This window comes from Bos taurus, chromosome 4 (genome assembly GCF_002263795.3).
Source record: "Bos taurus isolate L1 Dominette 01449 registration number 42190680 breed Hereford chromosome 4, ARS-UCD2.0, whole genome shotgun sequence".
Lineage (NCBI taxonomy): Eukaryota > Metazoa > Chordata > Mammalia > Artiodactyla > Bovidae > Bos > Bos taurus.
Genome location: NC_037331.1, coordinates 92850954 through 92877540, shown reverse-complemented (window position 1 = coordinate 92877540; position 26587 = coordinate 92850954). Strand labels below are relative to the sequence as shown.

Here is a 26587-nt window from a genome sequence, read left to right as displayed (position 1 = left end):
TCCCTAGGTCCAGAACATCCCCTGGAGTAGAAAATAGCCACTCCGGTATCCTTGCCTGGAGAATTCCAAGGACAGCGGAGGCTGGCAGGCTATAGTCCACGGGGTTGCCAAGAGTCAGACACAACTGAGCACTCGTATGCACGTATTGCATTACAGATGAAAGATTTTGGCTTAGGGAGGTAGAGTATATGTGGTAAGATTAGCATATAAGCTAAAGGCCCAGGAGAAAAGAGAATTCCCCTCCAAAGGGGTTAGCTAAAGAGAAGTTTAATAAGGGACCATTTACAGATCTGCAGACATGGTTAAGAGAATCACCAGGGATGCTGAGGGCCAGGAACTTGTTAGCAGGGATCCACTGCCACCCTCTGGGCTGAGCAGATAAGGGGCAGGAATAGTGTGGTGAGCAGGAAGCCAGGAAGAAATACCCCAACCACTCTCCTCTCCTGCCCGCAGGTCCTGCCTGTGCCTCTCTTTGGCTCACCCAACAGGAAGACAGAGGGCATGAAAGCCAAGGTGAAGCAGTCTGTAAGGCGTGGAGGGGGAGGATGAATGGAAGAGGTAGATCACTCAGCACAGACAGTAAGTGGTGGAGCAGGATTTGAACTCAGGACTCACTGACTCTAGACCCGAAGCCCTTCTGCTGCCATACTGAGCTACACACGCTACTGTGCCTACAAGCCCTGCTGAGTCACAGACCTGGGGACACCCTGTCGAGTAAGGACTTAAGCCTGGGCCAGAGTTATTCCTTGTTTCTCTAGCCAGAAAGTTCCTGGCTAAAGAAAACAAGAAAGCATTGGTTTTTGGTGAGGATGGTGGCATCTGGTTCCACTAGCTGAGCGGAGAAATATGAGCCCTTTATTCCAAGCCTGACATTTGCGTGCACCTAGGGTCGTGTGTTCGTGCCCCTCCCTCTGCCAGGGGCCACGTCCCACATCCCTCGGCCTGGCCCAGGGCATTCTGCCCATTGCTGTTCCTGATTTGTTCATCCCTATATTCCTGTATCTGGCTCAATACCTGGCACCAAGAGGCTGTGATCAGTCATGGTTGAAACTCAACTGCCTCTCCCAAACAACACCCTTTCCTGGGTTTTTATTTCATAGAGTGACTTTTCCAGAAGTTTCTGTACCTTCGGTGGGAGACAAAGAAAGCTAATACTAGCTTTTCAGGTTGGGCTTCAGCAGGAGATGACAATGATGTCGATAAAAATAATAATATGTTTTGGGTGCTTAACACGTGCCAAGTACCATAGAAAGACTTCTACAGGCATTGTCTCATTGACACCTCTTCTGCAAATTATTTCAATTCAGTTCAGTTGCTCAGTCATGTCCGACTCTTTGTGACCCCATGGACTGCAGCATGCCAGGCTTCCCTATCCATCACCAACTCCCAGAGTTTACTCAAACTCATGTCCATTGAGTTAGTGATGCCATCCAACCATCTCATCCTCTGTCGTCCCCTTCTCCTCCTGCCTTCAATCTTTCCCAGCATCAGGGTCTTTTCCAAGGAGTCAGCTCTTCTCATCAGGGGGCCAAAGTATTGGAGTTTCAGCTTCAGCATCAGTCCTTCCAATGAATATTCAGGACTGATTTCCTTTAGGATGGACTGTTTGGATCTCATTGCAGTCCAAGAGACTTTCAAGAGTTTTCTCCAACTCACCTGCACCTTAATCCATTCTCCAAAGCACACAACTCTGCAAACACGCATCCTGGCAGCGTCTTGCCTCAGGCCCCAGCTGTCAATTGCTCCCATCTTGCTTTGGAACTTCCCTGTTGCACGGCGCTGGACACCTCAGGAGCCCACTTGAACACTTGTTCACACCTGACTGGGAGCAGCGAGTGCCCTGTGAGGCTAGCTCAGGGGAAAAGTGTTTCCTCTTTCCAGCTGAGCTGCTTTCACACAGATGGACCTGTGGGATTGGACACACAGATGCCCAACACAGTGATCAGCTCCTCCACAAGGCGGTCTTGTATCAGCTTTCCATCCTTCCCACCCTTCATTCCTGCTCCCTGGGATCATATTCCAAAATAAACCCACATGTAAGCCTTTGTCTCAGGCTCTGCTTTCAGGGAACCCAGGCTAAGACAGCCCTTATAAGAATCACGAGGGAGGTACTATCATTACCTCTACTTCACAGGGGAGGGACCTGAGGCTGAGAAAGGTTTGATAACTTGCCAAAATCATATAGTGGATAAGGGTGGGGCCACTGAAACATTTAGGAAGGAAGGCAAGGGTATGAAATGCTCCTCTCTGGGAACAGGAGATTGGATTTACCAGGGATTTTTTTTTTTTTTTTGGCCTCATTGCACAGCATGTTGGATCTTTGTTCCCCAACCAGGGATCAAACCTGGGCTGCCTGTAATGGAAGCATGGAGTCCTAACCACTGGACCACCAGGGAATCCCCTTACCAGGGAACTGTAATAGAATTCCTGACGCTGTTGCATGTCCATTGAAGTTTGTAGATATGAATTTGAAGGGAATCTAGTCACCCAAGGGTGGGGATGTTCTCCAGCGATACTCAGGTACTCTGACAGAGGATGGAGGGGCTGGAGTGGGCACGGTAGGAGGGCAAGGGTGTGGGGGGCTGGCCAGAGCAGGAAGCAGCTGGGAGCTGGGGTGGCCAGGGCGGGTGCTTGGGCTCCTGGTGGTGATATGGAGTATGAGCTCTGGGGCCCCAAGGGCCTGGCATTGAATCCAGGCTCCGTGGTTTACTTCCAGGGTGACTTACCTGACTTCTCAGCTGACTTCGCAGCTAACCTGACTTCTCAGACTCCTCACCTGTAAAGCGGGAATGATGGGGTGACCGACATCCCAGGGGAGAAGCGATAAGACCTAATGCCTGTGTGCCAGGCCCTGTGCTGAGTCCTCTTTCCAGCCGTTAATTTGCTAACCCTCACACACCGATGAGGTGGGTGCCATTAGAGCCACAGAGAAGAAAAAGTAGCCACTGAAAGTTAAACGACTTGCCTGAGGTCACAGCAGAGAGCATCAGACTCTAGACTGACCTGGAGTCTGCTCTTAGCCTCTCCTCCACGCAGCCTCCCGGGGCCCTGCTTCTGACAGACATCACTTTCCTTAAACCTGGTGGGAGCACAGCTGCCACTTCCTTGTTCCTCTTCCATCCAGCTGGCCCTGGTGCTCTTCTGCTCCCAGGAGCCTGGCTCCAGGCTTAGCCAAGCCAGGTCTCAGAACTGGCCCATAGCTGCCCTCCCTGCCCCCTGCTGCCAACTGCTGGGGACCTTTCAGGGGTCCACACTTGGGGTGGGGGGGTTGGGCGGGGGTGAGACACACCTTTCCCTTATGGAGCTTGGCGAGTGGGCTAGAGGGACCTTTAGCCCTGTCCTGGGCGAGGGTGGGGAGCTCTGGTTTTCTGGCTTTTGTGGCTGGGGCAGGGGGTGGGGGGGCAAAGACTGCTATGGTGGGATTCGTGGCTCCACCCTCCATGTCCCTGGGCCTGTGAGCTGGGGCCCATCCCCACCTCCCCTGCTTCCCAGCTGCACCGAGGAGTTTCCCAGGCTTGCGGTCCACGTGACCAGTGTCTCTCACTTCCTCCCTTTGGCCCCCTCCCCCTGCGGAGCCCAGGGCCTAGCCCGGCCCCCTGCCTGGACTCACAACGCCCCCCCTCCCCAGGCCAGGCCTGAGCCCAAGATCTGGAAATGGGCTGGGGAAGGAAAGTCTTGGCATTTGGGGCCCAACCTGGGGCTATCAGGGTAGATGGGGATGGCGGGTAGAGTCCAGGAAAGAAATGCAGAGGTGAAGAGAGGAGGAGGAGGAAACGAGGAGTCCTTGACTTTGGAGACCTGGAGCATCACCACTTGTTTTCAGTTGTTTACCGAGCACTTAGTCTGTGCCAGCCACTACCCTACCCTAAATTCCTTATCTCCATAGTCTCTCTTAGTCCTCACTGCAAGTCTATAAAGTAGATATTATGACCAGTTTACAAATAGGGAAACTGAGGCACGAAGTTAGAGGCCTACGGGCACGTGGAATTGGCTGAGCTGGGATTTGAACCCAGCTCAGTTTGCTTCTCCTATACACAGGTGAAGAAGGGAACCCCAGGGTGGCAGAATGACCCAAGGGTCAGGGAGACCAGCGGTCCCAGAGCCTGAGAGTGATGAATTTGTGGGGTTTTTTTTAAGGAGTGGCTCCTGGACCCTATGCAAGAGAAGTCACCCCCACTTGCTTCCAGCTTCCGGCCCCCCAGGCACTCTCCTGCACCTCTGAGCCGGGGCTGGGGTCAGGATGGAGGTGCCATCAGGCAGGCAGGCACCACAGGCCTGGATGACAGACACCAGAAGCCCTCCCTGAACAAAGGCTGGGTGGGAGGCGGCCTGGTGTGTCCCCACCCCCCCTCCCTGTGCCTGCTGAGCCAAGACTGCAGTCAGCAAGGCGGGGAGAGCATGGCCAGGGCCGTGGCCGTCCTGCTGTCCCTCATTCTGCAGCTCGCAAGCCGGACACTGGCCCCGGGGACCAGCCGAGGTAAGTTGGGGTGCTAAGGGTTTGGGGACAGCCAGGTGGGACCTTACCTCTTGCTCAGCCCAGTCTGAGGGAACAGCTGGGCTGGGAGGGGGGCTGCCTCCTGGGGCCCTGCCTTGCAGTGTGTTCGCCTCTCCGGCCAGCCTGAGTCCTCCCCATCGGTGGAGGAGCCAGCGTGGTGCCAGCGGCACAGAGACTATGACATGAGGTTCTGGGGTCCTGGGGCAGGAGGGGGCTTCCTGCTCTGGCCTCGGGAGGAATTCTTGCAGGCAGTGGTGGGGGAGAGGCTGCCCTGGAATCTGGGAGTCTGAAGTTAATTATTTGTCCTGAGAACAGAGGGGAAAAAAAAGAAGGTCCGCCATGGGAACTGGCTTTGAGTGTCTGTGTCTGGCTTTCCTCCAGAAGGACCGGCAGGAGTAGAGGGGTCAGTGCATGGATTGTGTCGGGCGGGGGGGGCAGCGCGGGGAAGGGAGGGGAGCTGAGGACAGTTCCATGGGGAGGAATCAGGCTTTGCACAACAACCAGGAGCTCTTCTCTGCAGATCTCTCCAGGAAAAGGACTGGCTGGATCTTCCCTGAGGGTCCCACAGGACCCCAGCTTCTCCTGACCCCCTGACTGTGTTTGCTTAAGCAGGCAGGCAGTGGCCTGAAAGGAGGAATCATGGGGCATGGGGTGTAGAGCTGAGGTGAAGGGTATAAGATACTGGGACCACCCTTGGCCACCCTTCATGGGGCCGGGAAGGGAGCTAGATACCACACCAGGACAGAGAGCCATTCCAAGTGATGACACCCTGCCCAAGGTTTGTTGGGGGGTAGGAGAGTGGGCTGAAAAGATAATGGGCACTTGGGAAAGGTCACATTTGGATTTGCTGCTGGGCACCTTCAGATGTGGGATTTAAAGCAACTGTGCCAAGAGAAGAGGAGCAGCTGGAGGCAAGGAGACTTCAGCCTCCAGAGTGGAGATGAGAGGGGAGAGGAGCAGAGCTGGGGAGATGGGGTGAGGGGATAACCGGCTGAGACCAGAGACTGATGGGGTTTGGGAGGGGTACCAAGAGGGCAGCTGAGCCCCAGATTTCTAGGTAGGTGGGGGTGGCATCGAGCTTCCCAGGTGGCGCTAGTGGTAAAGAACCTACCTGCCAATGCAGGAGACCTAAGAGATGCAGGTTCTATCCCTGGGTCAGGAAGATCTCCTGGAGGAGGAAATGGCAACCTACTCCAGTGTTCTTGCCTGGAGAATCCCATGGACAGAGGAACCTGGTGGGCTACAATCCACAGGGTCGCAAAGTCAGGCACGACCAAAGCAACTTAGCACGCACCACAAAGGTGGCGTTAACCAAGCCAAGGAACCCAGGACAAAGCAGATTTGGACAAAAGAAGACAATATAGGTTTTGGACTAGACTCTCCAACCCACTTTGGTGGAGGCAGTCAGGCGGCTGGGGAGTGAGCGACATTGTGCCCTTGCTTCCTTGGACTAACGTTCACCAAAAGCTCTTTCAGCCACCCAGGCCAGCCTCACTAATGAGATGCCTCTGAGGAAGAACTCTTCCCTTTCCCTCCTCCCCTTTCTCCTCCTCACCCGCCTCCCGCTCCAGACCCTCTGCTGCCCTGCCCACCTCACCCAGAGGAGGGATGATGTTTGGGAACCAAGCCTGGAATCAGACGATCCCCATCTGCATGGTCTTTATTTTCCTGATTGTGGAATAGAGATCAAAGTGAGGCAAAAGTGGCCTTCCCCAGCCTCTCCCAGGACCCAGTGTCATCTAGAACCCAGGACAGGCTGTCTTCATTCTGATGGAGCCTTGAAAGCTAGTAGGGGCCCTGCCAGCACTTTCCCCTAACCCTTTAAGAAATGCAGCCACATCCTGCTTTCTGGAGCACACCCTGCCCAGTGTGGGTTGCCAAGCCCCTCTGCCATAGGCCTGGAAAAGAGTGGCAAGGCTTGGGTGTGACAGCAGGGGGGAGAGTTGCCCATTGCTGCGCCCAGAAGCGGTGTCCTTTCTGAAGATGAAGCCAAGCAGATGGAGGCGGGGTTTGCTCACAGACCCCAGGTCCCTGAAAGCAGGCCCATCTTTCACTGGTCTGTCTCCCTCTCCTGCTGACTGTGTTGACTTGTGGGCCCTCCCAGCATGACATGTCAGTTCCCCAGGCTGTCCCTGGCAAAGACCCTGGTCTGAATGAGGCTGGATGACCCTGCACGTCCCCCGTGGCTGGGGACCCCTGCAGAGTCAGAACAGACTACAGGGAAACCTGGTCTGTATCCTCCCCCAGGCTCCCAGTGAGCTGGGCTCCCTGGGGCTTATACCTGCCTGAGGTTCTTGTTACTGTCGTTCAGTCAGTAAGTTGTGTCTGACTCTTTGATACCCCATGGACTGCAGCATACCAGGCTTCCCTGCCCTTCACCATCTCCCGGAGTTTGCTCAAACTCATGTCCATTGAGTCGGTGATGCCATCCAACCATCTCACGCTCTGCCACCCTCTTCTCCTTTTGCCTTCAATCTTTCCCAGCATCAGTGTCTTTCCCAATGAGTCAGCTCTTCTCATCAGGTAGCCAAATTATTGGAGCTTCAGCTTTAGCATGAGTCTTTCCAGTGAATATTCAGGGTTGATTTCCTTTAGGATTGACTGGTTTGATCTCTTTGCTGTCCAAGGGACTCTCAAGAGTTTTCCCAGCCTCACATTTCAAAAACATGAATTCTTCGGTGCTCAGCCTTCTTTATGGTCCAGCTCTCACATCCTTACGCAGCTACTGGAAAAACCATAACTTTGGCTATACAGACTTTTTTTTTTTTAGCAAAGTGATGCCTTTGTTTTTAATATGCTGTCTAGGTTTGTCATAGCTTTACTTGGGAAAACTGGTCTGGGTCACTTTTGTCCACTCAGGGCACCCTCCTCCTCCTCCAATGCTTTCCAGCCCCTCACAGACCATTTTTCCTTCCCAGGACGGTGGGTTTGGCAGGTGGACAAGGGTGGGATATAGGACTGATATTGGGAAGACAAACCCAGGAAGCCTTGCTAGCCCCTCACCCATAGGCCCTCCCTGGATTCTTGTGCCTTCAGGTGGGGCCATCTCCAGGGAGCCCCTTGGCCTTGCTGACATCCAGGACTACCAGTCAGAGGGGCCAGCCCACTCCTCAGCCCCTGCTGGGGTCCCCGAGGAATGGTGGCGCCCCCTGGAGGAGCAGCTGGAAAGGCTGGAGGCAGAGGTCACGGAGCTCAGAGAACAGGTACCATTGAAGGTGGTTGGGTGTGCAAGGGGCAGGGCAGGCCTGGCGTAGTGGGAAGAAAGGAGGGAAGGGGAGCTTGTGGGACCCTGAAACAGAGTTTTGTTTTAAATGCACATAGAAAGGCTCTTATCTGAACAGTTAACATTGGTTCTTTCTTACACGAGAAGGACCTCCAGGTATCTGTCAACCAGATTTTCATTTTCTTTCATGTACTTGGTGGACATTATGGAGTGCCTACTTCATATAAGACATTGTCAGGGAAAATTTTGGATGGATTAAGGTCTTTAACTGTTGGGTAATGGGGACTGGGTCCCCTTTTGTCTAAAGAAGAGGACTGGGGGCCCATGCTCCTCTGGGAGCCCGTCCAGACCCCAGGCCGTGAGAACTGGCGCTGTCTGAGGGGATGCTGCCCGGAGGTGGGCCCACCTCTGCTCCATCAAGTTTCCTTCTCATCCTGCCCTGGCTTTCATACGCTGTGGGAAACGGTGGGGGAGGCTGAACCAGTGCCTCCCACCCCCACCTCTTCCCCAGAACAAGGACTTGCAGGGCAGGGTGACGCAGCTGGAGTCCTGTGAGTGCCACCCAGCTTCCCCCCAGTGCTGGGGGTTGGGCCGGGCCTGGCCCGAGGGGGCTCGCTGGGAGCCCGACGCCTGCACAGCCTGTGTCTGCCAGGACGGGGCTGCAAACTGTGTCCCCAAGCCCGGCCTGGCCCGCTGCCACGGTGAGTGCCATCTGCCTGCCCGCGGGCACCACCCTGGGGCCTGGAGATGGCCCCGAGTGACAGCACCGTGTCCTCCCTAGGCTGCAGCCACAATGGTCAGGCCTATGGCAATGGGGAGACCTTCACCCCAGATGCCTGCACCATCTGCCGCTGCCTGGTAAGTTCTCACGGGCCCCTGGGATACCCCACCCCTGTCCCCCTCACCTCAGCTGCCTGTTGCTGCAGCTGGTGTGCAGAATGTTTAGAAGGGGGGCGTTCTACCTGCCATCCCTCCAAGCCTTGCCTCTGGCAGCCTTCAGTTGATTCTGAATTGTTGTGCTTTCTGGAGCTCAACCTCCGCAACACACACAGAGGGGTTCTTATCCTCCTGTACCCACTCCTCACCTGTGCACCCTCAGTGTCCCCCACTCATGCGTCTGTCCCTGTTATCTACCTGCCTCTTCTCCCTCGCTTGGCTCCACCTTCCTCCAGCCTTCCCTTATTCACCCCTCCATAGGAAGCCCTCTATTCCCTTCCCAGGATCTCCCTACTCTGGAGATGTGGCTGGCTCTTGAAAGCGCTGGTTTCCGAGGGTTGAGAGTGGCAGGAGATGATGGGGGTGGGGGAAGGATGTCCCTTTTCTGCCCTTGGGCCAAGGGCAGCCTGCAGACTCTGAGCCCGTTCAGCCTCTTGCTCCTCCGGTGGGTCCCAGCCTGGGGGGAGGTTTCAGTTCTGAAGGACCACCCTCCAGAGTTCCATCACCTGCTTCCCCACAGGAAGGAGCTGTAACTTGCACCCAGAAGCCATGCCCGAGAGGACCCTGCCAAGAGCCAGGAGCATGCTGCCCACACTGTGAGCCCGCTCAGCTTCCTGTCTGCCCCAGCCGCACTTCCCACACTGGTTCCAGGGCCCCCAAGCCTGGCCTGCCTCCTGCTATGTGCCCAGAGGGTGCCCGCCTGCTTGCTCCGGTTTAGGAAGTTTGGAAGTGAAGTGCAAGTCAGCAAATGCTGCCTCTGGCCTGGGACTGAGCCAAAGGCTTGACATGATCTTCTTCCTTCCCTCCAGGAGCTTCTAATCTAGTGAGAAGATGAATTTACATAGCTAGTGTAATACAAGATTTAAGAGCTAGTGAACAGATTAAGAGGAAGCAGAGAAAGGTAGTAAGTGGCCAGTTGCCAGAGGAGAGGGCAGGGAGGGCTCTATGGACAACGCATCATCCAAGCTGGGTCTTCAAGGAAGAGTGGGGTTTCCACAGAAGGAGGGTCCTCTGCACACCAGAATGCGGAGACGTGTGTCACAGCAAATCAGCCTGGGAAGGCCAGTGGGAACAGGCTGCTATAAGCCTTGCAGTTTGGACATTCTTCTGTGGACAATGGGAGCCATTGAAGGCTGCAGAGCTGGAGTGTGGCATGTTCCAAGAGGCATTTTTGGAATATTCATCTGGTATGGGCTAGATGTAGGAAGACCAGGTAGGGGGTTATTACATGCTCAGTGGTCTGGGCATGGAGCCAGAGATGACAGTAGGCTACAGAAGAAAGGTTGTTTCTAAGGAACATGGTTGTATGCCATAGAACGTGGACTCCGAGCTTTAGGAGACTAGGAAGGCCATGGGCCAGTGACATGAAGAGAGCTGGGCGGAAGTGGAGGCAGTGACTGCTGGGAAGTGTTACTAGCTCACAGTTAGGAAGATAAGGTTTCCAGCTTCAGCAAATAAAAACAGGATGCCCCGTTATATTTGAATTTTAGATAAATAGCACATATTTTTAAGTATGTCCTGTGCAATATTTGGGGTGTACTTATACTAAAAAATTTTGTGTTGTTCATCTGAAATTCACATTTAAGTGAGTGTTCTATATTTTAATCTGGCAACCATACTGCAGGAAGAATAGCAGCTGGTAGTTTGAAAGGTGGGACAGGGGTCCAGGCACTGGTTGAGGTCTGGCAATGTAGCCTGAAAGTCTTGGCCAAGATGAGATGAGGAGTAATGTCTTTGGAGTCATTAGATCTCAGTGAAAAGGGACACACACACACACACACACACACACACACACACGTGCTCGCATGCGCCCGCACACAGCTTGTAAGATAAATGGTGCCTCAGGGCCATTGCTAGCCCATATGATGTCTTAAAGAGCTGACTCATTTGAAAAGACCCTGATGCTGGGAAAGATTGAAGGCAGGAGGAGAAGGGAACGACAGAGGACGAGATGGTTGGATAGCATCATCAATGGACATGAGTTTGAGCAAGCTCTGGGAGTTGGTGAAGGACAGGGAGGCCTGGCGTGCTGCAGTCCATGGGGTCGCAAAGAGTCGGACATGACTGAGCGACTGAACTGAACTGAACTGATGATGTCTTTGGTGAAATTTTTAAAAAGTCACTCTTCCCTCACTGCTTGCATGTGTTGTAAAATGATGGGCCTACTGATATTAGAGTCAGACACTATACTGCCATCTGCTGAGATGTTGTAGTAAATATACAAATCTGATTCTCACCCAAACAGTGCCCCTTTGATGTCGCGTCCTTGTCTTTTGCCCCAATTCGCTGGGTCCCTTACTTGGGGCCTGGCCCTGGTTTTGCAGGCTGCCCTGGAGGCTACAGGGATGGGGAAATGTGGCAATTGGAGCGCTGTGTTATCTGCACCTGCCAGGTAAGGGAATCAGAGCCTGGCCCCAACTACCAGCTACATCCCTGCTGTCTGGCATACCCCAGGCCTGGCAGTGCTAAGCCTGACCTGGGGGCCAGGCAGGGCTGCTGCTGCCACCCTGGCACTGAGCCCTGGAGTTGTCTAGGCCTCCACTCGGCTTGGGCAGTGGAGAAGGCAGGAGGGCTCAGTGTCTGTTCTGCAGGCAGGGACAGTGCGGTGCCAGGGGCCCTCATGCTCAGAGCTCAACTGCCTGGAGAGCTACACCCCACCTGGGGAGTGCTGCCCCGTCTGCCGGCCAGGTGACCTGCCCTTGTCTTGCCTACCCCCTCACCCTGGCCTCAGCCCCAGAGGGTTCCATACCTACCTGGGGTCATGCCTTCCCCTGGGTGATGACCAGCCACCTTGCTCTCTACTGACTAGCTTGTCTTTCTGGCAATCTTCCCCAGGCTGTGAGTATGAGGGGCAGCTTTACGAGGAAGGGGCCAACTTCTGGTCCAGCTCCAACCCTTGTCTCCAGTGCTCCTGCCTGGTGAGTCCCCCGCACCTTTGCCCGGGCCCTGCTCCTCCTGGGATACCCGCGCCTGCTCTGGGCCGCACCTGCCACACTTTCAGCCCCTCACATACCTCCTGAGGCCTGGTGCCAGAGAGATCCTCCCTCCATCCCCGCCCTGTGGCCCAGCCTGCTCTCTCTGGGAGCCAGAGCTGGAGGCAGCACAGCTGTGGGTGTGTTACAGAGGAGCCTGGTTCGCTGCGTGCCCACGAAGTGCCCGCCCATCCCCTGCCCCAAGCCAGTCCTGAGGCCTGGGCACTGCTGCCCGACCTGCCAAGGTGAGAGCCCCTGCCCCTTCCCTGGTGGAGCTCCAGGTGGGGCTGTTAGGCTGTTTCATCAACCCAGAGCTCACTCTACAGACCCCTGACCTGGGGGTTTCGTCAGCGGGGGAGCCGCGCCTGACCACACCTGCTCCAAGTTCTACCCTTGTCACTTAGCGCTTGTGTGCCTCTGAGAGAGTTACTCCGTGCCTCAGTTCCCCATCTGTAAGAGGGGGATAATGATACTGTATATACCTCGATAAACATTGACAATTACCTGCTTTGTGCAAAGACACCCGTGGACCCTCGAGGCAGACCACTAGAGGGCGACACTGAGTCACAAACTAGGACTGGCAAAGGCGGGATTAAATTACACGCAGATACTATAGAAACTCAGAGGAAGGAGACCTAGTGGAGACCTCGTCCAACCTGGGCACGGAAGGGAGGGCGTCCTGGGGGTGGTGGGTCCGGACTGAACCTCAAGGCTAGACAGCAGTTCGCTAGGTGAAGGGCAGAGGGCATGCCAGGAAGAGAGGGCCGTTTGGGACTGACACTCCATGTGAGGTGGGTGTGTGTTGGTTGGGAAGGCGCAGGCTGGTGGGCGTGGCTTACACTGAGAGGTGGGGGGCAGGGCAGAGACAGGTGGGCGTGGCCATGCTGGCCCTCGAAGACCTAGAAAATCAGGCTGAGGAGCTTGGGCTTGACCCTGCCTGGGGTGCTGGGAAGCTGGGACAAGGGGTCCAGGCAGAGGCAGGATCTGGTGGGGTTTAGGGTCTGAGGAGGACCCTCAGAGGGCATGTGGAGGAGGGAGGGTCTGGCTGAAATTTCCACCAGGCTTCTTCTCTGCCTGTCTCCCCCAGCTCAAGGCTGCACAGAAAATGGTTCTCACTGGGAGCATGGCCAAGAGTGGACCACCCCTGGGGACCCCTGCCGGATCTGCCAGTGCCTGGTGAGTCCCCATGCTGCTCTGGGGCTGTCCCCACCACTACCCGACCCCGGGTCACCCAGATTCATTCCTTCACTCCACTGAACACATCCCAAAAGGCACTGTGAGGGGACAGAGATGGAAGAGACCCAATTCTGGAGGCTGTGAGGCTGGGGAAGGGGTCGTGCCCGTATGTCCAGTTCCAAGCACAGTAGGTGGGCAGCATGTTTGTGAACCCAAACAAGGCGCTTCAGGTTACAGGAGGAGTGAGGCTGGGCAGACAGGATGTGACGGGGGCACAAACTCCAGGGACGGAGAAATACAGTTGATCTGAGATGTCCAGAGCCCTGCTGTCTGAGCAGGAGCCACTCCGTGTGGACACTGAGCCCTCAAAATGTGACCGTCCTGTTTGAGATGGGCTTTAAGGGTAGACTATGCACTGGATTTCAAAGACGAATTACAAGAGAAAGATGCATAAAATATCTCATTAACACTTCATGTTGATTACATGTTGAAATAACTTCTTGGATACATTGGTTTGAGTGGAATATAATGTTAACATTTAGTTCCATCTGATTCTTTTTCTTTTTGAATTTTGACTACCAGGGAACTTTAAATGACATATGTGGTTTGTGTTCTATTTCTATTGGGCAGCACAGATCTAGAAAAACTTCGGGGTGGGGTGGTGTTTACTTAGGTCTGAATGAGTGAGTAAGATTTGAGCAGGGAGGAATGGGGGGACGCTCCAGGTGCTATAGACTGAATGTCTTTGTGCCCCCCTCAAATTCATATGTTGAAATTTTAACCCCTACATGATGGTATTAGGAGGTGGGGCCTTTGGGCGGTAATTACTTCTAGAGGGTAGAGCCCTCATGATTGGGATTCTGTTGTTGTTCAGTTGCTCGATCCATGGGGTCTAACTCTTTTTGACCCCATGGACCGCAGCACACCAGGCTTCCCTGTCCATCACCATCTCCCAGAGCTTGCTCTAACTCATGTCCATCGAGTCGATAATGCCATCCAACCATTTTGTCCTCTGTCATTCCCTTCTTCTCCTGTCTTCAATCTTTCCCAACATCAAGGTCTTTTCTAAAGAGTTGGCTCATCGGATGGCCAAAGTACTGTAACTTCAGCTTCAGCATCAGTCCTTCCAATGAATATTCAGGACTGATTTCCTTTAGGATGGACTGGTTTGATCTCCTTGCAGTCCAAGGGACTCTTGAGAGTCTTCTCCAACACCACAGTTCACAAACATCAATTCTTCGGCACTCAGCCTTTTTTTATAGTCCAACTCTCACATTCATACATGACTACTGGAAAAACCATAGCTTGACTAGATGGACTTTTGTTGGCAAAGTAATGAACGGGATTAGTGCCTTTATTTATATATATTAAAAAAAAGACCCCAGAGGGATTTCCCTGTGGTCCTGTGGTTAAGACTCTGTACTTCCACTGCACGGGGCACAGGTTTGATCCCTGGTTGGGGAACTAAGATTGTGTGTGCCACAGAGCACAGCAAGTACAGCCAAAAATAAAAAAAGACCCCAGAGAGCTCTCTTGCCCCTTTCACCATGTGGGGGATGCAAGCAAGAAGACAGCCATCTATGAAGCAGGACTGGGAATATCCCCTGGAGGAGGGCATGGCAATCCATTCCAGTATTCTTGCCTGGAGAAGCCCATGGACAGAGGAGCCTGACAAGCTACAGTGCAAAGCATCTCTAAGAGTTGTACATAACTGAAGCGACTTAGCAGGCACTCATGCTTGAAGCAGGAACAGGCCTCTCACCAGACATCGAAACTCCTAACACCTTTATTTTGAACTCCCTGGCCTCCCACACAGTGAGAAATTTTTGTTGTTTATAAGCCACCCAGACTACAGGATTTTTACTACAGAAGCCTGAATAGACTAAGACACCAGATATAGGGAAGAGTCAGGGCAAAGCCTGGGGGAGAAAGGCAGAGACACGAAGGCCTCACGTCCAGGCAGGGTGCACGCCAAGTAAGGCTATGATTCAGAGGGCTGAAGCCAGAGCCACAGAGCTTCCTGGCAGCTCAGCAAGGACGAAGGACTCCACTGCGAAGGCCATGGTGCACCCACCCCCTTGTTACCATGTGCTTCCCCGCCCTGTTCACATGGACACCCCACATGCCCACCCCACCTGTGAGAGACACTCATGGGGCTGGAGGTAGCGAGCCAGGTATAGGTGTGAACTCCAGGGACTGGGTCTGTCTGGGAAAGACCGTGGGGAGTCGTAGCAGCTGTGTGTTTGTTAAGTGTCAGCTTCTGGAGATGGATGGATAAGTATGTGGTGACATACTTATCTTATGCCCATACAAGGCTGTGAGGATAGCACTATTATTGTCTCCTTAAAATTTTTTTTATTTCATTATTTTAAAAGTTCTTTATTGGAGTTTAATTGCTTTACAATGTTCTGTTGGTTTCTGCAGTACAACAAAGTGAATCAGCTATCAGTTCAGTCAGTCAGTCGTGTCCAACTCTTTGCAACCCCATGGACTGAAGCATGCCAGGCTTCCCTGTCCATCACCAACTCCTGGAGCTTACTCAAACTCATGTCCATCAAGCTGGTCATGCCATCCAAAATCTCATCCTCTGTCATCCCCTTCTCCTCCTGCCTTCAATCTTTCCCAGCATTAGCGTCTTTTCCAATGAGCCAGTTCTTCCCATCAGGTGGCCAAAGTATTGGAGTTTCAGCTTCAGCGTCAGTCCTTCCAATGAATATTCAGGACTGATTTCCTTTAGGATGGACTGGTTGGATCTCCTTGCAGTCCAAGAGACTCTCAAGAGTCTTCTCCAACACCACAGTTCAAAAGCATTCATTCTTCAGGGCTCAACTGTCTTTATGGTCCAATTCTCACATCCATACATGACCACTGGAAAAACCATAGCCTTGACTAGACTAGAATCAGTTATGCGTATACACATGTTACCTCCCTCTTGAGCCTCTCTCCCACCCCTCTAGGTGGCCGAGCTGAGCTCCCTGTGCTATCGCAGCAGCTTCCCATCAGCTAGCTATTTACACATGGTAGTGCATATATCTCAGCGCTACTCTCCCAGCTCCTCCCCTCCCCTACCTCCTTCCCTCGTGCCATAGTCCATTCTCTACGTCTGCATTTCTATTCCTGCAAATAGGATCATTCTCTTTTTTTTCCAGATGAGTAAACTGAGTCACAGAGAACTTTAGGTGACATGCCAGGTTATACATCTGTATTTGTTTTTAGGGCTGCAGTAACAAAGTGCCACAAAGAGTAGCTTAAACAACAGAGATTGGTCCTCTCATGGTTCTGGAGGCAGAAGTCCAAGATCGAGGTGCTGGCAGGGTTGGTTCTGACTGAGAACTGTCAGGGAGACTGTTCCAGGCCCCTCTCCAGCTCTGGCAGCTGGATGGCAATCCTTGGCACCCTGTGGCTTCTGCCTTTGTCTCCACATGCTGCTCTCTCTGTGTGTGTCTGTGTCCAAATTTCCCCTTTTTAAAAGAACACCAGTCGTTGGATCAGAGACCACCCCCTTCCAGTCTCACCTCATCTTATGTGACTACATCTGCTACGACTCTATTTCCAAATAAGGTCACATTCTGATGGGGTTAGGACTGCAACATAAGAATATGAAGGGGGACACAATTTGCTCATAACAACATCTAGTTAATGGATAGCTAGGACTCGAAGGCTATCTTGCTACCTGGCTGCGCTCTGATAGCCCCTTCCTCTGTCCCCCACAGGAAGGCCACATCCTGTGCCGCCAGCGGGAATGTGCCAGTCTGTGCCCATACCCTGCCCGGCCCCTCCCGGGCACCTGCTGCCCGGTGTGTGATGGTGAGTCAGCAGGTGGTCGGGGGATCGGAAAGCGGATGGACAGCCTATCACAGGCCTCCTGAGAAGATCAGGACACTGACTGGCACACGGCCCTGAGGAGGGTCTCAGCACCGTCTTCCCAACAGGCTGTTTCCTAAATGGGCGGGACTACCGCAGCGGGGAGCCCGTGGGCTCTGGGGACCCCTGCTCGCGCTGCCGTTGTGTCGTGAGTGTGGCTGCCCGGTAGGGAGGGGTTGGCGTCTGGGCCTGCCTCTCACATGCTGACCAGGCCTTGTTGGCAGAATGGGAGTGTCCAGTGTGAGCCTCCACCCTGCCCACCCACGCCCTGCAGACACCCAGGCAGGACCCCGGGGGAGTGCTGCCCTGTCTGTGACAGTGAGTGAGGGCTCCAGTCACCAGGGGGAGGGCTAGCCACTGCCCCAGGAGAGGCTCTGGGTCTGGGGGTGGGGGTGGTTGCCTCTACCGAACCTACAGAAGCCCCCTTGAACCAACCTAAGCTCTGTCACCAAGGGTGAGGGATGAGTTCTCTCCTCACCTCATGGCATGCTGGGCACCTGGGGGCTGGTGGAGGTTGGCAGGCAGGGCTTCCTGGAGGACATGTGTGACTGTCCTTATCAGGATGGAGGGGTGGTGGAGGCCTCAGGTGTGGTGAGGCTTCCCCATCAGCCCCCAGCCCTGTCCCCCTGCCCCTCTGTCCTCCTGTCCAGGCTGTGAGTACCAGGGACACAAGTATCAGAACCAGGAGACCTTCCAGCTCCAAGAGAGTGGCCGCTGTGCCCACTGCTCCTGCCAGGTAGGCAGTCCTGCTGTCTCACATCCCAGTTCTGTCTTGTCCCCTGAGGGCCTCTCACCCAGCCTCCCTCCTAGGCTGGTGAAGTCTCCTGCGAGGAGCGTGAGTGCCCAGGCATGCCCTGCACCCTGCCTGACTCTGGCCCCGAGCCCTGCTCAGGTGTGTGTATTGGGGGACGGGGCAGGGAACAACCATGAAAGGGTGCTGCTCACAGCAGCCAGGAGTGTTTCTTCACAGTAAGGGAGTGGGGGCACATCCTTAAGTCCACCAGCCATTCCAGAGTGGGTTCAGAGGCTGCTGTGGGGATGGTGAAGCTAGGGTCCTGAGAAGGGTTCTGGGTAGTCTGGGAAGGACAGGGATGGATGGAGGTGCCTGGGTTGCCATGGTGACACCCATTCCCTGCCTCACACCACTGTAGTCTGCGTGCTTGATGGAGAGGAGTTTGCTGAGGGTGTCCAGTGGGAGCCTGATGGCCAGCCCTGCACGACCTGCTCCTGTCAAGCTGGGGTACCTGTGTGTGGGACTTTGCTCTGCTCCCCAGCCCCCTGCCAGCACCCCACCCAGCCCCCGGGTGAGTGCCCTGCCCCGAGCTAGCTTTCTCCCCTGTGCCTTGACCAGTTCACCTTGATGTGTAGGGTTCTGACCCACCTGCCCTGCCCAGGTGCCTGCTGCCCCAGCTGTGAGAATTGCACTTACCATGGCCAAGTGTATGCCAACGGGCAGAACTTCACAGACGCAGACCCTTGCCACACCTGCCACTGCGAGGTACCTCCCCAGGCTTGCTGCTGCCCGGCTCAGCCCCTCCCAGGACCCACTGCCATTGCCCTCTCACCTGCTCCCAGGATGGGACCGTGACGTGCTCCTTGGTCAACTGCCCTCCCACAACCTGTGCCAGGCCTCAGAGGGGACCCAGCCAATGCTGCCCCAGGTGCCCAGGTATGTACTTACTGCACCTGTGTGGCTCGGGGGACCCTTGACTCTAACACTCCATGGACCCTTGGGCCCTTAGTGAAAGTGAAAGTCGCACAGTCATGTCCAACTCTTTGCTACTCCATGGACTATACAGTCCATGGAATTCTCCAGGTCAGAATGCTGAAGTGGGTAGCTTTTCCCTTCTCCAGGGGATCTTCCCAACCCAGGATTGAACCCAGGTCTCCCACATTGCAGGCAGATTCTTTACTAGCTGAGCTGCAAGGGAAGCCCAAGAACACTGGAGTGGGTAGCCTATCCCTTCTCCAGCAGATCTTCCTGACTCAGGAATCAAACCAGGGTCTCCTGCATTGCAGGCAGATTCTTTACCAACTGAGCTATCAGGGAAGCCCCACCTTGGGGGCCTAACCTTAACCCTAACTTTAGACAGCAATGGCCTTCTGAATTGTTTTCAGTCTGACACAGCTTGGAACTCTCCGGAACTCACAAGGCAGGGGTGGGAGACATGGCAGACATCCGTTTGTCCTTCATGTTACTACACCCACCCTTCTCTCCCATCTTGTACTACTTCCTCTTCCACTGCCCGCACACCCGGATCTCGTGTAACTACCTGTACAAGACGGGTTCAGATGACAGGTGTTCAAGTTTTCCATACCATAGGCTGGGAGCTGGGATGTGGTGTGCCCTGATCCCTGCCCACATGGAGAGTGTGCGGGGCGCAAATCACAAACACAGGCAGGCACATGCACTCGCGCTACAGCTCTTCACCCTCAGAGGCACACACATCTGCCTGCAGGTAAAGGGACTACACACATACACACACGCGCGTGTGCTCACAGAGATACCCTTGCGTGTGTACAGCCCCTCCTCCCCCTCTCACTCCATGGGGACAGCTTCTAAGTGGCACTTCTGCGGTGGCTCTGGACTCAAGGCGGGAGGGGCTGTCAGTCTGCTCCTTGCGCTGTCTCTGTGCCCCCATCGTGCCCACCCCCCACCCCACTGTGCAGACTGCGTCCTGGAGAAACAGGTGTTTTTGGACGGTGAACGCTTCTCGCACCCCCGAGATCCCTGCCAGGAATGCCAGTGCCGGGAAGGCCATGCCCACTGCCAACCCCGGCTCTGCCCCCGGACCTCCTGTGCCCACCCGCTGCCTGGTGTCTGTTGCCAGAACAACTGCAATGGTGAGGCGAGCAGAATAGGGGGTGGTTTCCGGGATTGCTTGGCCTTTAGGTCTGGAGAGGGCAGCGTGCCCTTGGGGGAGGAGGGCCTCCCCTGGGCCTCTAGCTGCCCTCTCCTCCAGGTTGTGCCTTTGGTGGGAAAGAGTACCCCAACGGGGCCGACTTCCCCCACCCCTCCGATCCCTGCCGTCTGTGTCACTGTCTGGTGAGTCTGCCATACGGATGGGAGGAGGAGTCGGGGGAGGGAGGGTGGGGCTTGGGGAGACCAGGAAGGTCAGCCAAGATCAGGGTGGGAAGGCGTGGGGGCTCCTCCACCTCCTACGCTAACTGGCCCTGGACTGGTCCACCTGCAGGGAGGCACTGTGCAGTGCCTGGCGCGCCGCTGCCCACCCTTGCCCTGCCCAGAGCCGGTCCTGCTGCCCAGACAGTGCTGCCCACGGTGCCCAGGTAGGCACTGCGCCCCTCGCCACCTCTCCAGGCTGGATCCCCTCCACAGCTTGTCCCCAGCCCCGCTGATGGAGGCTCTCCCCTGCAGCTGCCCCCTCGGGCTGCCCCCGGCCAGGGGGCTTGGTCCCTGCCCACCACCAGGAGTACTTCTCCCCGCCCGACGACCCCTGCCGCCGCTGCCTCTGCCTGGACGGCTCGGTGTCCTGCCGGAGACTGCCCTGCCCTCCCGTGCCCTGCACCCACCCGCACCAGGGGCCCTGCTGCCCCTCCTGTGACGGTAACGCCCTGGTCATCCCCCTCCCTGCCCTGTCCCCCCTTCTTCCAACTCCACCCCTCGCCTTCTTGGTGCCCCTCTTCCTCCACGCCCCTCTTTATCTCCAGGAGGATGCCACCTCCTCTCCCCACTTCCTCCTGGCCTGCCCCTCCCACATCGGGGTTCTCACTAAGAAAATGGGGAAACAGTGCCCACCTGATCCACAGGGCCTGGCAGGGTGGGGGGTGGTCTCCGGGATGGCTTGGCCTCTAGGGCTGGGAGGGCAGCATGCCCTGGTAATGCGCCTGGTACTCCACGAGCCCCCAGCCTCTCACCTGTCCCACTAGGCTGCCTGTACCAGGGGAAGGAGTTCACCAGCGGGGAGCGCTTCCCTTCGCCCACTGCCAGATGTCACATCTGCCTCTGCTGGGAGGGCAGCATCAGCTGTGAGCCCAGGGCCTGTGCACCTGCCCAGTGCCCCTTCCCTGCCCAGGGTGACTGCTGCCCTGCCTGTGATGGTGAGGGGAAGGGACTGGGGGGTGGGCTGGGAGAGCAGGCTCAAAGTCTTCTTTACTGCCCAGAGCGCATGCTAAGTCACTTCAGTCATGTTCGACTCTTTGCGACCCCATGGATTGTAGCCTGCCAGGCTTCTCTGTCCATGGGATTTTCCAGGCAAGAATACTGGAGTGGGTTGCCATTTCCTTCTCCAGGGGATCTTCCTAACCCAGAGATCAAACTCAGGTCTCCTGCACTGCAGGCAGATTCTTTACCATCTGAGCCCCGAGGGAAGCCCCTTTACTGCCCTCAGTTCAGTCACTCAGTCATGTCCAACTCTTTGTAACCCCTTGGACTGCAGCACACCAGACTTGCCTGTCCATCACCAACTCCTGGAGCTTTCTCAAACTCATGTCCATAGACTCAGTGATGCCATCCAATTTACTGCCCTGGTATGGGTCAAAGATATTTATTATTATAAGAAAAAAAGCCCTGGACTAAATTCTAGGTGGATTTTCCCTATAGACTGCACAGGGGGCTTCTTTGCAGACCAAAGGGGAGAAAGTCTGTCCTTTGGCCAGTCCATCCACCCCCCTGCACAGCCCCCTCCACTGCCAGCACTTAGCCCTGCCCCTTGCCCCCAGGTGCCCTTTGAGCCCTTGAACTCAGGCCAGGTCCAAGCTCATAGTCAGATGACCGGTCTCCTCTCTGATTTCCGCTCCTCCACCTTGGCCTCCCTGTTCTCTCTTGAAGGCTGTGAGTATCTGGGGGAGTCCTACCTGAGTGGCCAGGAGTTCCCAGATCCCCGCGAGCCCTGCAACCTGTGTACCTGCCTCGGAGGCTTCGTGACCTGCGGCCGCCGGCCCTGTGAGCCCCTGGGCTGCAGCCACCCACTCACCCGAGCTGGGCACTGCTGCCCGACCTGCCAGGGTAGACCTGCCCTCCCATTGCCCCTGTCAGTGGGTCTGGTCACTGTCACCCTCCCCTGAGACAGCCTCACAGCAAGCCCACACCCTGGATTCTCCTCGGGTTCCTCACCCCATTCTCAGCCTCCTCTGGGTCTCTGCTGTCACCTCACGCTGACTGTCGTACTCACCAAATACGCAGAAGGTCTGTGTGGCCAGACCTTCACGTCCTTTGGCTGTCACCCTGCCTCCCTCAAACATGTCATGAGGCTAGAAGCCGTTCAGTGATTCCCACAGCCCTTGAGTCACCCAACACGCCCAGCACCTTCCTTCCCTCCTGGCTTCCTTCATCCACCCTCCCAAGCCCAGCCCACCTTTATTTCCAGGTGCCCCTCCCTCACATCCGCCTCCCACCCTGGCCTGTGCTCTGCAATCTTACTCTGTCCTCCCCCGCTTCACGCACACAAGTCTCTCCACCGTGGTCTGGCCGAAGTCTTTCCTCCCGTCCCTCCCCCTCCCAGCCATTCACCTCTCCCTTTCGGACTGTAGCTAAGCTTTGGTAGAGGACCCCAGGCCCGGCTGTGGTGTGTGGCCCGGTGTGTGTGTGTGTGTGTGTGTGTGTGTGTGTGTGTGTGAGTGGGTGGGTGGAAGGCTCCGCTGATTGCAGCCCCTTCCACTGCATTCCCTTTTCTCCCAGGATGCCTCTATCATGGCGTCACTGCTGCCCCTGGAGAGACCCTTCCTGACCCACTAGACCCCGCCTGCTCGCTCTGCACCTGCCAGGTGAGGTGGCCCTCTGGGGGCTTGGGAACCCTTAATCCCTTGATCCTCCTCTCTGGCAAGAAAAAAAGGTTGTTCCTCCTCCCGGGCTGCACTCTGCCTGTGACATCCACTGGGAGCAGGATTGGGTTCAGGTCTGCCGGGGCCAGGGGAGGGGGTCAGTACAGGTACTCCCCACGGAGGGGCCGTGTGCAGCCCTGTTTGAGGGTGTGATGATACGGGGGTCGGGATGTGGCCGGGCGACCTCTCTCCCCCAGGAAGGCTCCATGCGCTGCCAGAAGAAGCCGTGTCCTCCAGCTCTCTGCCCTCGCCCCTCTTCAGGACCCTGCTTCTGCCCCGTGTGCCACAGTGAGCACACACGCCTGCCCCCACGCGCTTCTCTGCCCCTCCTCCCTCCCTCTCTGCCAGGCCTGAGGTGGGACCGGGCAAGGTGGCTCGACCCTGCACCCTCACCCAGGACACGTGTCGCCCACAGGCTGCCTCTCTCAGGGCCAGGAGCACCAGGACGGGGAGGAGTTCGAGGGGCCCACAGGCAGCTGTGAGCGCTGTCTCTGTCAGGTGTGGCAGGGAGGTGGCCGAGGGGCTGGGGGCGGGGGGAGCAGCCCACTGAGCCTGCCTCTCCCACAGGCTGGCCAGGTCAGCTGTGTGCGGCAGCGCTGCCCACCCCTGTCCTGCCCGCTCCAGGTCACGGAGCCGGGGAGCTGCTGTCCTCGCTGCAGAGGTGCGCCGGGCTGATGGGGGCTGCCCCCTTGTTTCCGTTGCTGGGTCCCGTGTCCCTCCATCTGCCCCACCGCCCTCCCCTCAGCTCTCCTCCAGCCTTTCCACCTCCCTGTCCACCCTTCTGGCCTGCCCACACCTCAGGACTTGAGCTCTCACCATGCCCACCTTCATCTCTTCCTTCCTGTTCCTGCCCCTGGCCTGCCCAGCCCATTTCTCCTTCTAGATTCTTACTGGAATATCCTCAAAGCTATCCTGTTCCTAACCACACCCCATTCATATCAGTTCAGTTCAGTTCAGTCTCTCAGTTGTGTCCGACTCTTGGCGACCCCATGAACCGCAGCATACCAGGCCTCCCTGTCCATCACCAACTCCCAGAATTTACTCAGACTCATGTTCATTGAGTCAATGATGCCATCCAGCCATCTCATCCTCTGTTGTCCCCTTCTCCTCCTGCCTTCAATCTTTCCCAGCATCAGTGTCTTTTCCAATGAGTCAGTTAGTTGCATCAGGTGGCCAAAGTATTGGAGTTTCAGCTTCAGCATCAATCCTTCCAATGACTATTTAGGACTGATTTCCAGGCTGTCACTGTTTCCATTTCCCCATCTATTTGCCATGAAGTGATGGGATCAGATGCCATGATTTTAGTTTTCTGAATGTTGAGTTTTAAGCCAACTTTTTCACCCTCCTCTTTCACTTTCATCAAGAGGCTCTTTAGTTCTTCTTCGCTTTCTGCCATAAGTGTGGTGTCATCTGCATATCTGAGGTTGTTGATATTTCTCCCAGGAATCTTGATTCTAGCTTGTGCTTCATCCAGTCTAGCATTTCTCATGATGTACTCTGCATACAAGTTAAATAAGCAGGGTGACAATATACAGCCTTGATGTACTCCTTTCCCAATTTGGAACCAGTTTGTTGTTCCATGTCCTTCTAACTGTTGCTTCTTGACCTGCATACAGATTTCTCAGGAGGCAGGTCAGGTGGTCTGGTATTCCGGTCTGTTTAAGAATTTTCCACAGTTTGTTGTGATCCACACAGTCAAAGGCTGTGGTTCATAATGGTACTCATGATAGTTAACATTTGTTGAGTATACACCATGTGCCAGACTCTGAGTTAGGCACTTTATACACACCATCTCATCAGGTAGGTATTATGATTAATTATTTCCATTTTACAGGTGAGAAAACTGAGGTACAGAGAGTTAGCATAACTTACCCGTGGTCACTTAGCAAGTAGGTGGCAGAGTCAAGATTTGTATCTAGGCTGCCTGGTTCTAGAATAGGGGTCTTTTTTAGCCTATGAAGAAGACCCTAACCCCATACACTGCCCCAAATGGTATAAGAACCATGAGTATCTGCTTGGCCTGGGAGGTAGGCAGGACAGAAGAAACCTCCATTTAATGGGTAAGGAAATTGAGGCTTGGAGAGATGGAGTTACCTTGGGCACATGGCTAGTGATGGAACCTTTCATTCATCCCGTGCATGCCTGCTAAGTCGCTTCAGTCCTGTCCGACTCTTTGCAACCCCATGGATTGAAGCCTGCGAGGCTCTGTCCATGGGATTCTCCAGGCACAGATACTGGAGTGGGTTGCCATTTCCTCCTCCGAGAGATCTTCCAGACCCAGGGATCCACGCTGTGCCTCTTGTGTCTCCCGCATTGGCAGGCGGGTTCTTTACCACTAGTGTCACGTGTGTGTATCGCCCTCCTGCCGCAGGCCGGGTACTGCTGCTGGTGCTGGGCTGTGACGGGCAGCGCTTACTGCCGGGCTCGGGGTCTAGCAAGCAAGCAGAAACAGGATTAGAACCTGGGTGTTCTGACCCTGACCCAGTGTCTTTCCCCTCCAGCACACACAGGGGTTCTGTCCCAGCTTCCTACTCCAGCCCCGAAGAAGCCCCTCCTGGTTACCCACATGCCCTACTGACTACGCAGAGTGGGGCAGGGGATCGGGGCAGACATGCAGAACCCAGACTCAGAGCTCACCCCTGCCCACCTTGGACACAGGCTGCCTGTTTCATGGGGAGGAGCACCCCGAAGGCAGTAGCTGGAAGCCCCCTGACAGCCCCTGCTCCTCCTGCATGTGTCATGAGGGTGTCATCACCTGTGCCCGCATCCAGTGTGTCACCTCCTGTGCCCAGCCCCACCAGGGGCCCAGTGACTGCTGCCCTCGGTGCTCTGGTATGCCCTCGATGCCTGGGGAGGGGTGAGGCGGGGGGTGGCAAGGAGGCAGAACCAGTCAGCATCTCCCTGCCATTGCCTGGGCTGGGTGGCCCCCGTTCTTACACACACTCCAATCTCTGAGGTTGGGGGGTCCAAGGGGCAAAGAACCCCCCCCATGGCATGGCGGCCAGTCTGAAAGTTCCCTGGTTCTGTTCTACTCTTACCCCACCCCACCCGTACCCCCCCAACCCCCCAACCTTCACCCTCCAACAAGACTGTGAGCATGAGGGTCGGAAGTATGAGCCAGGAGAGAGCTTCCAGCCCGGTGCAGACCCCTGCGAAGTCTGCGTCTGTGAGGTAGGGGAGGGCACCGTGGAGGGGCAGCCTGGACACTGTGGGGAGCAGGCACTGTGGGGTCAGGGACAGGCGTGTGTCCCTGAGGCCAGGGAGTGAGGCAGGGGCTTCGGGTGAAGGGCCAACAGGGCCAGGAAGTCTGGGGTTGTGGGGCAGGCAGTGTGTAGGCCCGCCCGGCTGGAGTGGAGGGTGGTGTGGCTAGAAATCTGGGGGGAGGCACCTGGGAAGTGGTCGGGGACCCTATCGGGAGAAGTCTGTTTGAAAGCACGGTGAGCCAATGGAAGGGTTTTGAGCAGGCAAATGACGTCATGGATCAGGAGATTAGGCAGTGGGACTGAGGAGGGAAGATGCCCTGAGCTTGCAGAAGGCTCAAAGGTCACAGAAAGGCTCACGCCCAAGTGACTACAGGAGCAGGCACCCCATAGGTCACCTCTGAGGATTGGGGCGGGGGTTGAGGGGCAAGTCTGGGGAGAGGTTGAATCTCTCTGCAGACGGGAGTCTGACCTGCACAAGGCAGACAAGAGGTGCCTGGAGTCCAGGGGAAAGGGGGCGGCTCTTGGCTTCCGTGGCCCGGACCCCAACCCTCTGCTCTCTCGTTCAGCTGCAGCCCGAGGGGACACCCAGCCTGCGCTGTCACCGGCGGCAGTGCCCCCACCTAGCGGGCTGCCCCACCAGCCAGCTCCTGACCCCAGGGCCCCAGCAGTGCTGCCCCACCTGTGCCGGTGAGTCCCCGGACTGGGGGGAGGCCAAGAGGGCAGGGCTGCCATCCCCCAGAGTGACACCAGAAGGGCCAGCCAGCTCTCCTCCACAGTCCCAGCCCCTTCCTCAGTCCAGTGGGTTGTTCTAGAAGCCCACACCCTAGCCAGTGAGACCTGTACGGCCCTAAGGGGAAACCAGGGAAACTAACTGTTGCTGGGAGAAATATCAATAACCTCAGATACACAGGTGACACCACCCTTATGGCAGAAAGTG

At 55.8% G+C, this 26587-nt stretch overlaps 1 protein-coding gene across 7 annotated transcripts in view; it reads left to right on the top strand.

Moving 5' to 3' along the window:
• The window catches only part of KCP (kielin cysteine rich BMP regulator), a 46617-nt gene that overhangs the window by 12859 nt on the left and 7171 nt on the right, over window positions 1-26587 (top strand). The window contains exons 2-34 of one of the 7 annotated variants that reach the window (XR_001500238.3): window positions 454-714; window positions 2717-2906; window positions 4138-4477; window positions 7532-7698; window positions 8230-8419; window positions 8500-8576; window positions 9175-9250; window positions 10979-11046; window positions 11246-11342; window positions 11490-11572; window positions 11778-11871; window positions 12714-12802; window positions 16516-16609; window positions 16735-16814; window positions 16891-16984; window positions 17317-17402; window positions 17477-17558; window positions 17818-17970; window positions 18061-18164; window positions 18242-18335; window positions 19337-19510; window positions 19630-19712; window positions 19861-19954; window positions 20043-20231; window positions 20555-20725; window positions 21456-21632; window positions 22305-22390; window positions 22645-22735; window positions 22863-22925; window positions 23015-23108; window positions 24949-25279; window positions 25536-25618; window positions 26217-26337. Coding sequence is in view for 5 of the 7 variants with exons in the window: in XM_010804494.4 (XP_010802796.2) it covers window positions 4156-4477; window positions 7532-7698; window positions 8230-8419; window positions 8500-8576; window positions 9175-9250; window positions 10979-11046; window positions 11246-11342; window positions 11490-11572; window positions 11778-11871; window positions 12714-12802; window positions 16516-16609; window positions 16735-16814; window positions 16891-16984; window positions 17317-17402; window positions 17477-17558; window positions 17818-17970; window positions 18061-18164; window positions 18242-18335; window positions 19337-19510; window positions 19630-19712; window positions 19861-19954; window positions 20043-20231; window positions 20555-20725; window positions 21456-21632; window positions 22305-22390; window positions 22645-22735; window positions 22863-22945; window positions 23015-23108; window positions 25106-25279; window positions 25536-25618; window positions 26217-26337 (3670 nt within the window). In the remaining 2 variants the exon portion in view is untranslated. Of the gene's footprint in view, window positions 1-453; window positions 715-2716; window positions 2907-4137; window positions 4478-7531; window positions 7699-8229; window positions 8420-8499; window positions 8577-9174; window positions 9251-10978; window positions 11047-11245; window positions 11343-11489; window positions 11573-11777; window positions 11872-12713; window positions 12803-16515; window positions 16610-16734; window positions 16815-16890; window positions 16985-17316; window positions 17403-17476; window positions 17559-17817; window positions 17971-18060; window positions 18165-18241; window positions 18336-19336; window positions 19511-19629; window positions 19713-19860; window positions 19955-20042; window positions 20232-20554; window positions 20726-21455; window positions 21633-22304; window positions 22391-22644; window positions 22946-23014; window positions 23109-24948; window positions 25280-25535; window positions 25619-26216; window positions 26338-26587 lie in introns of those variants that run through there. The other 6 variants (XM_010804494.4, XR_001500239.3, XM_015470732.3 and 3 more) reach the window with 6 other exon arrangements.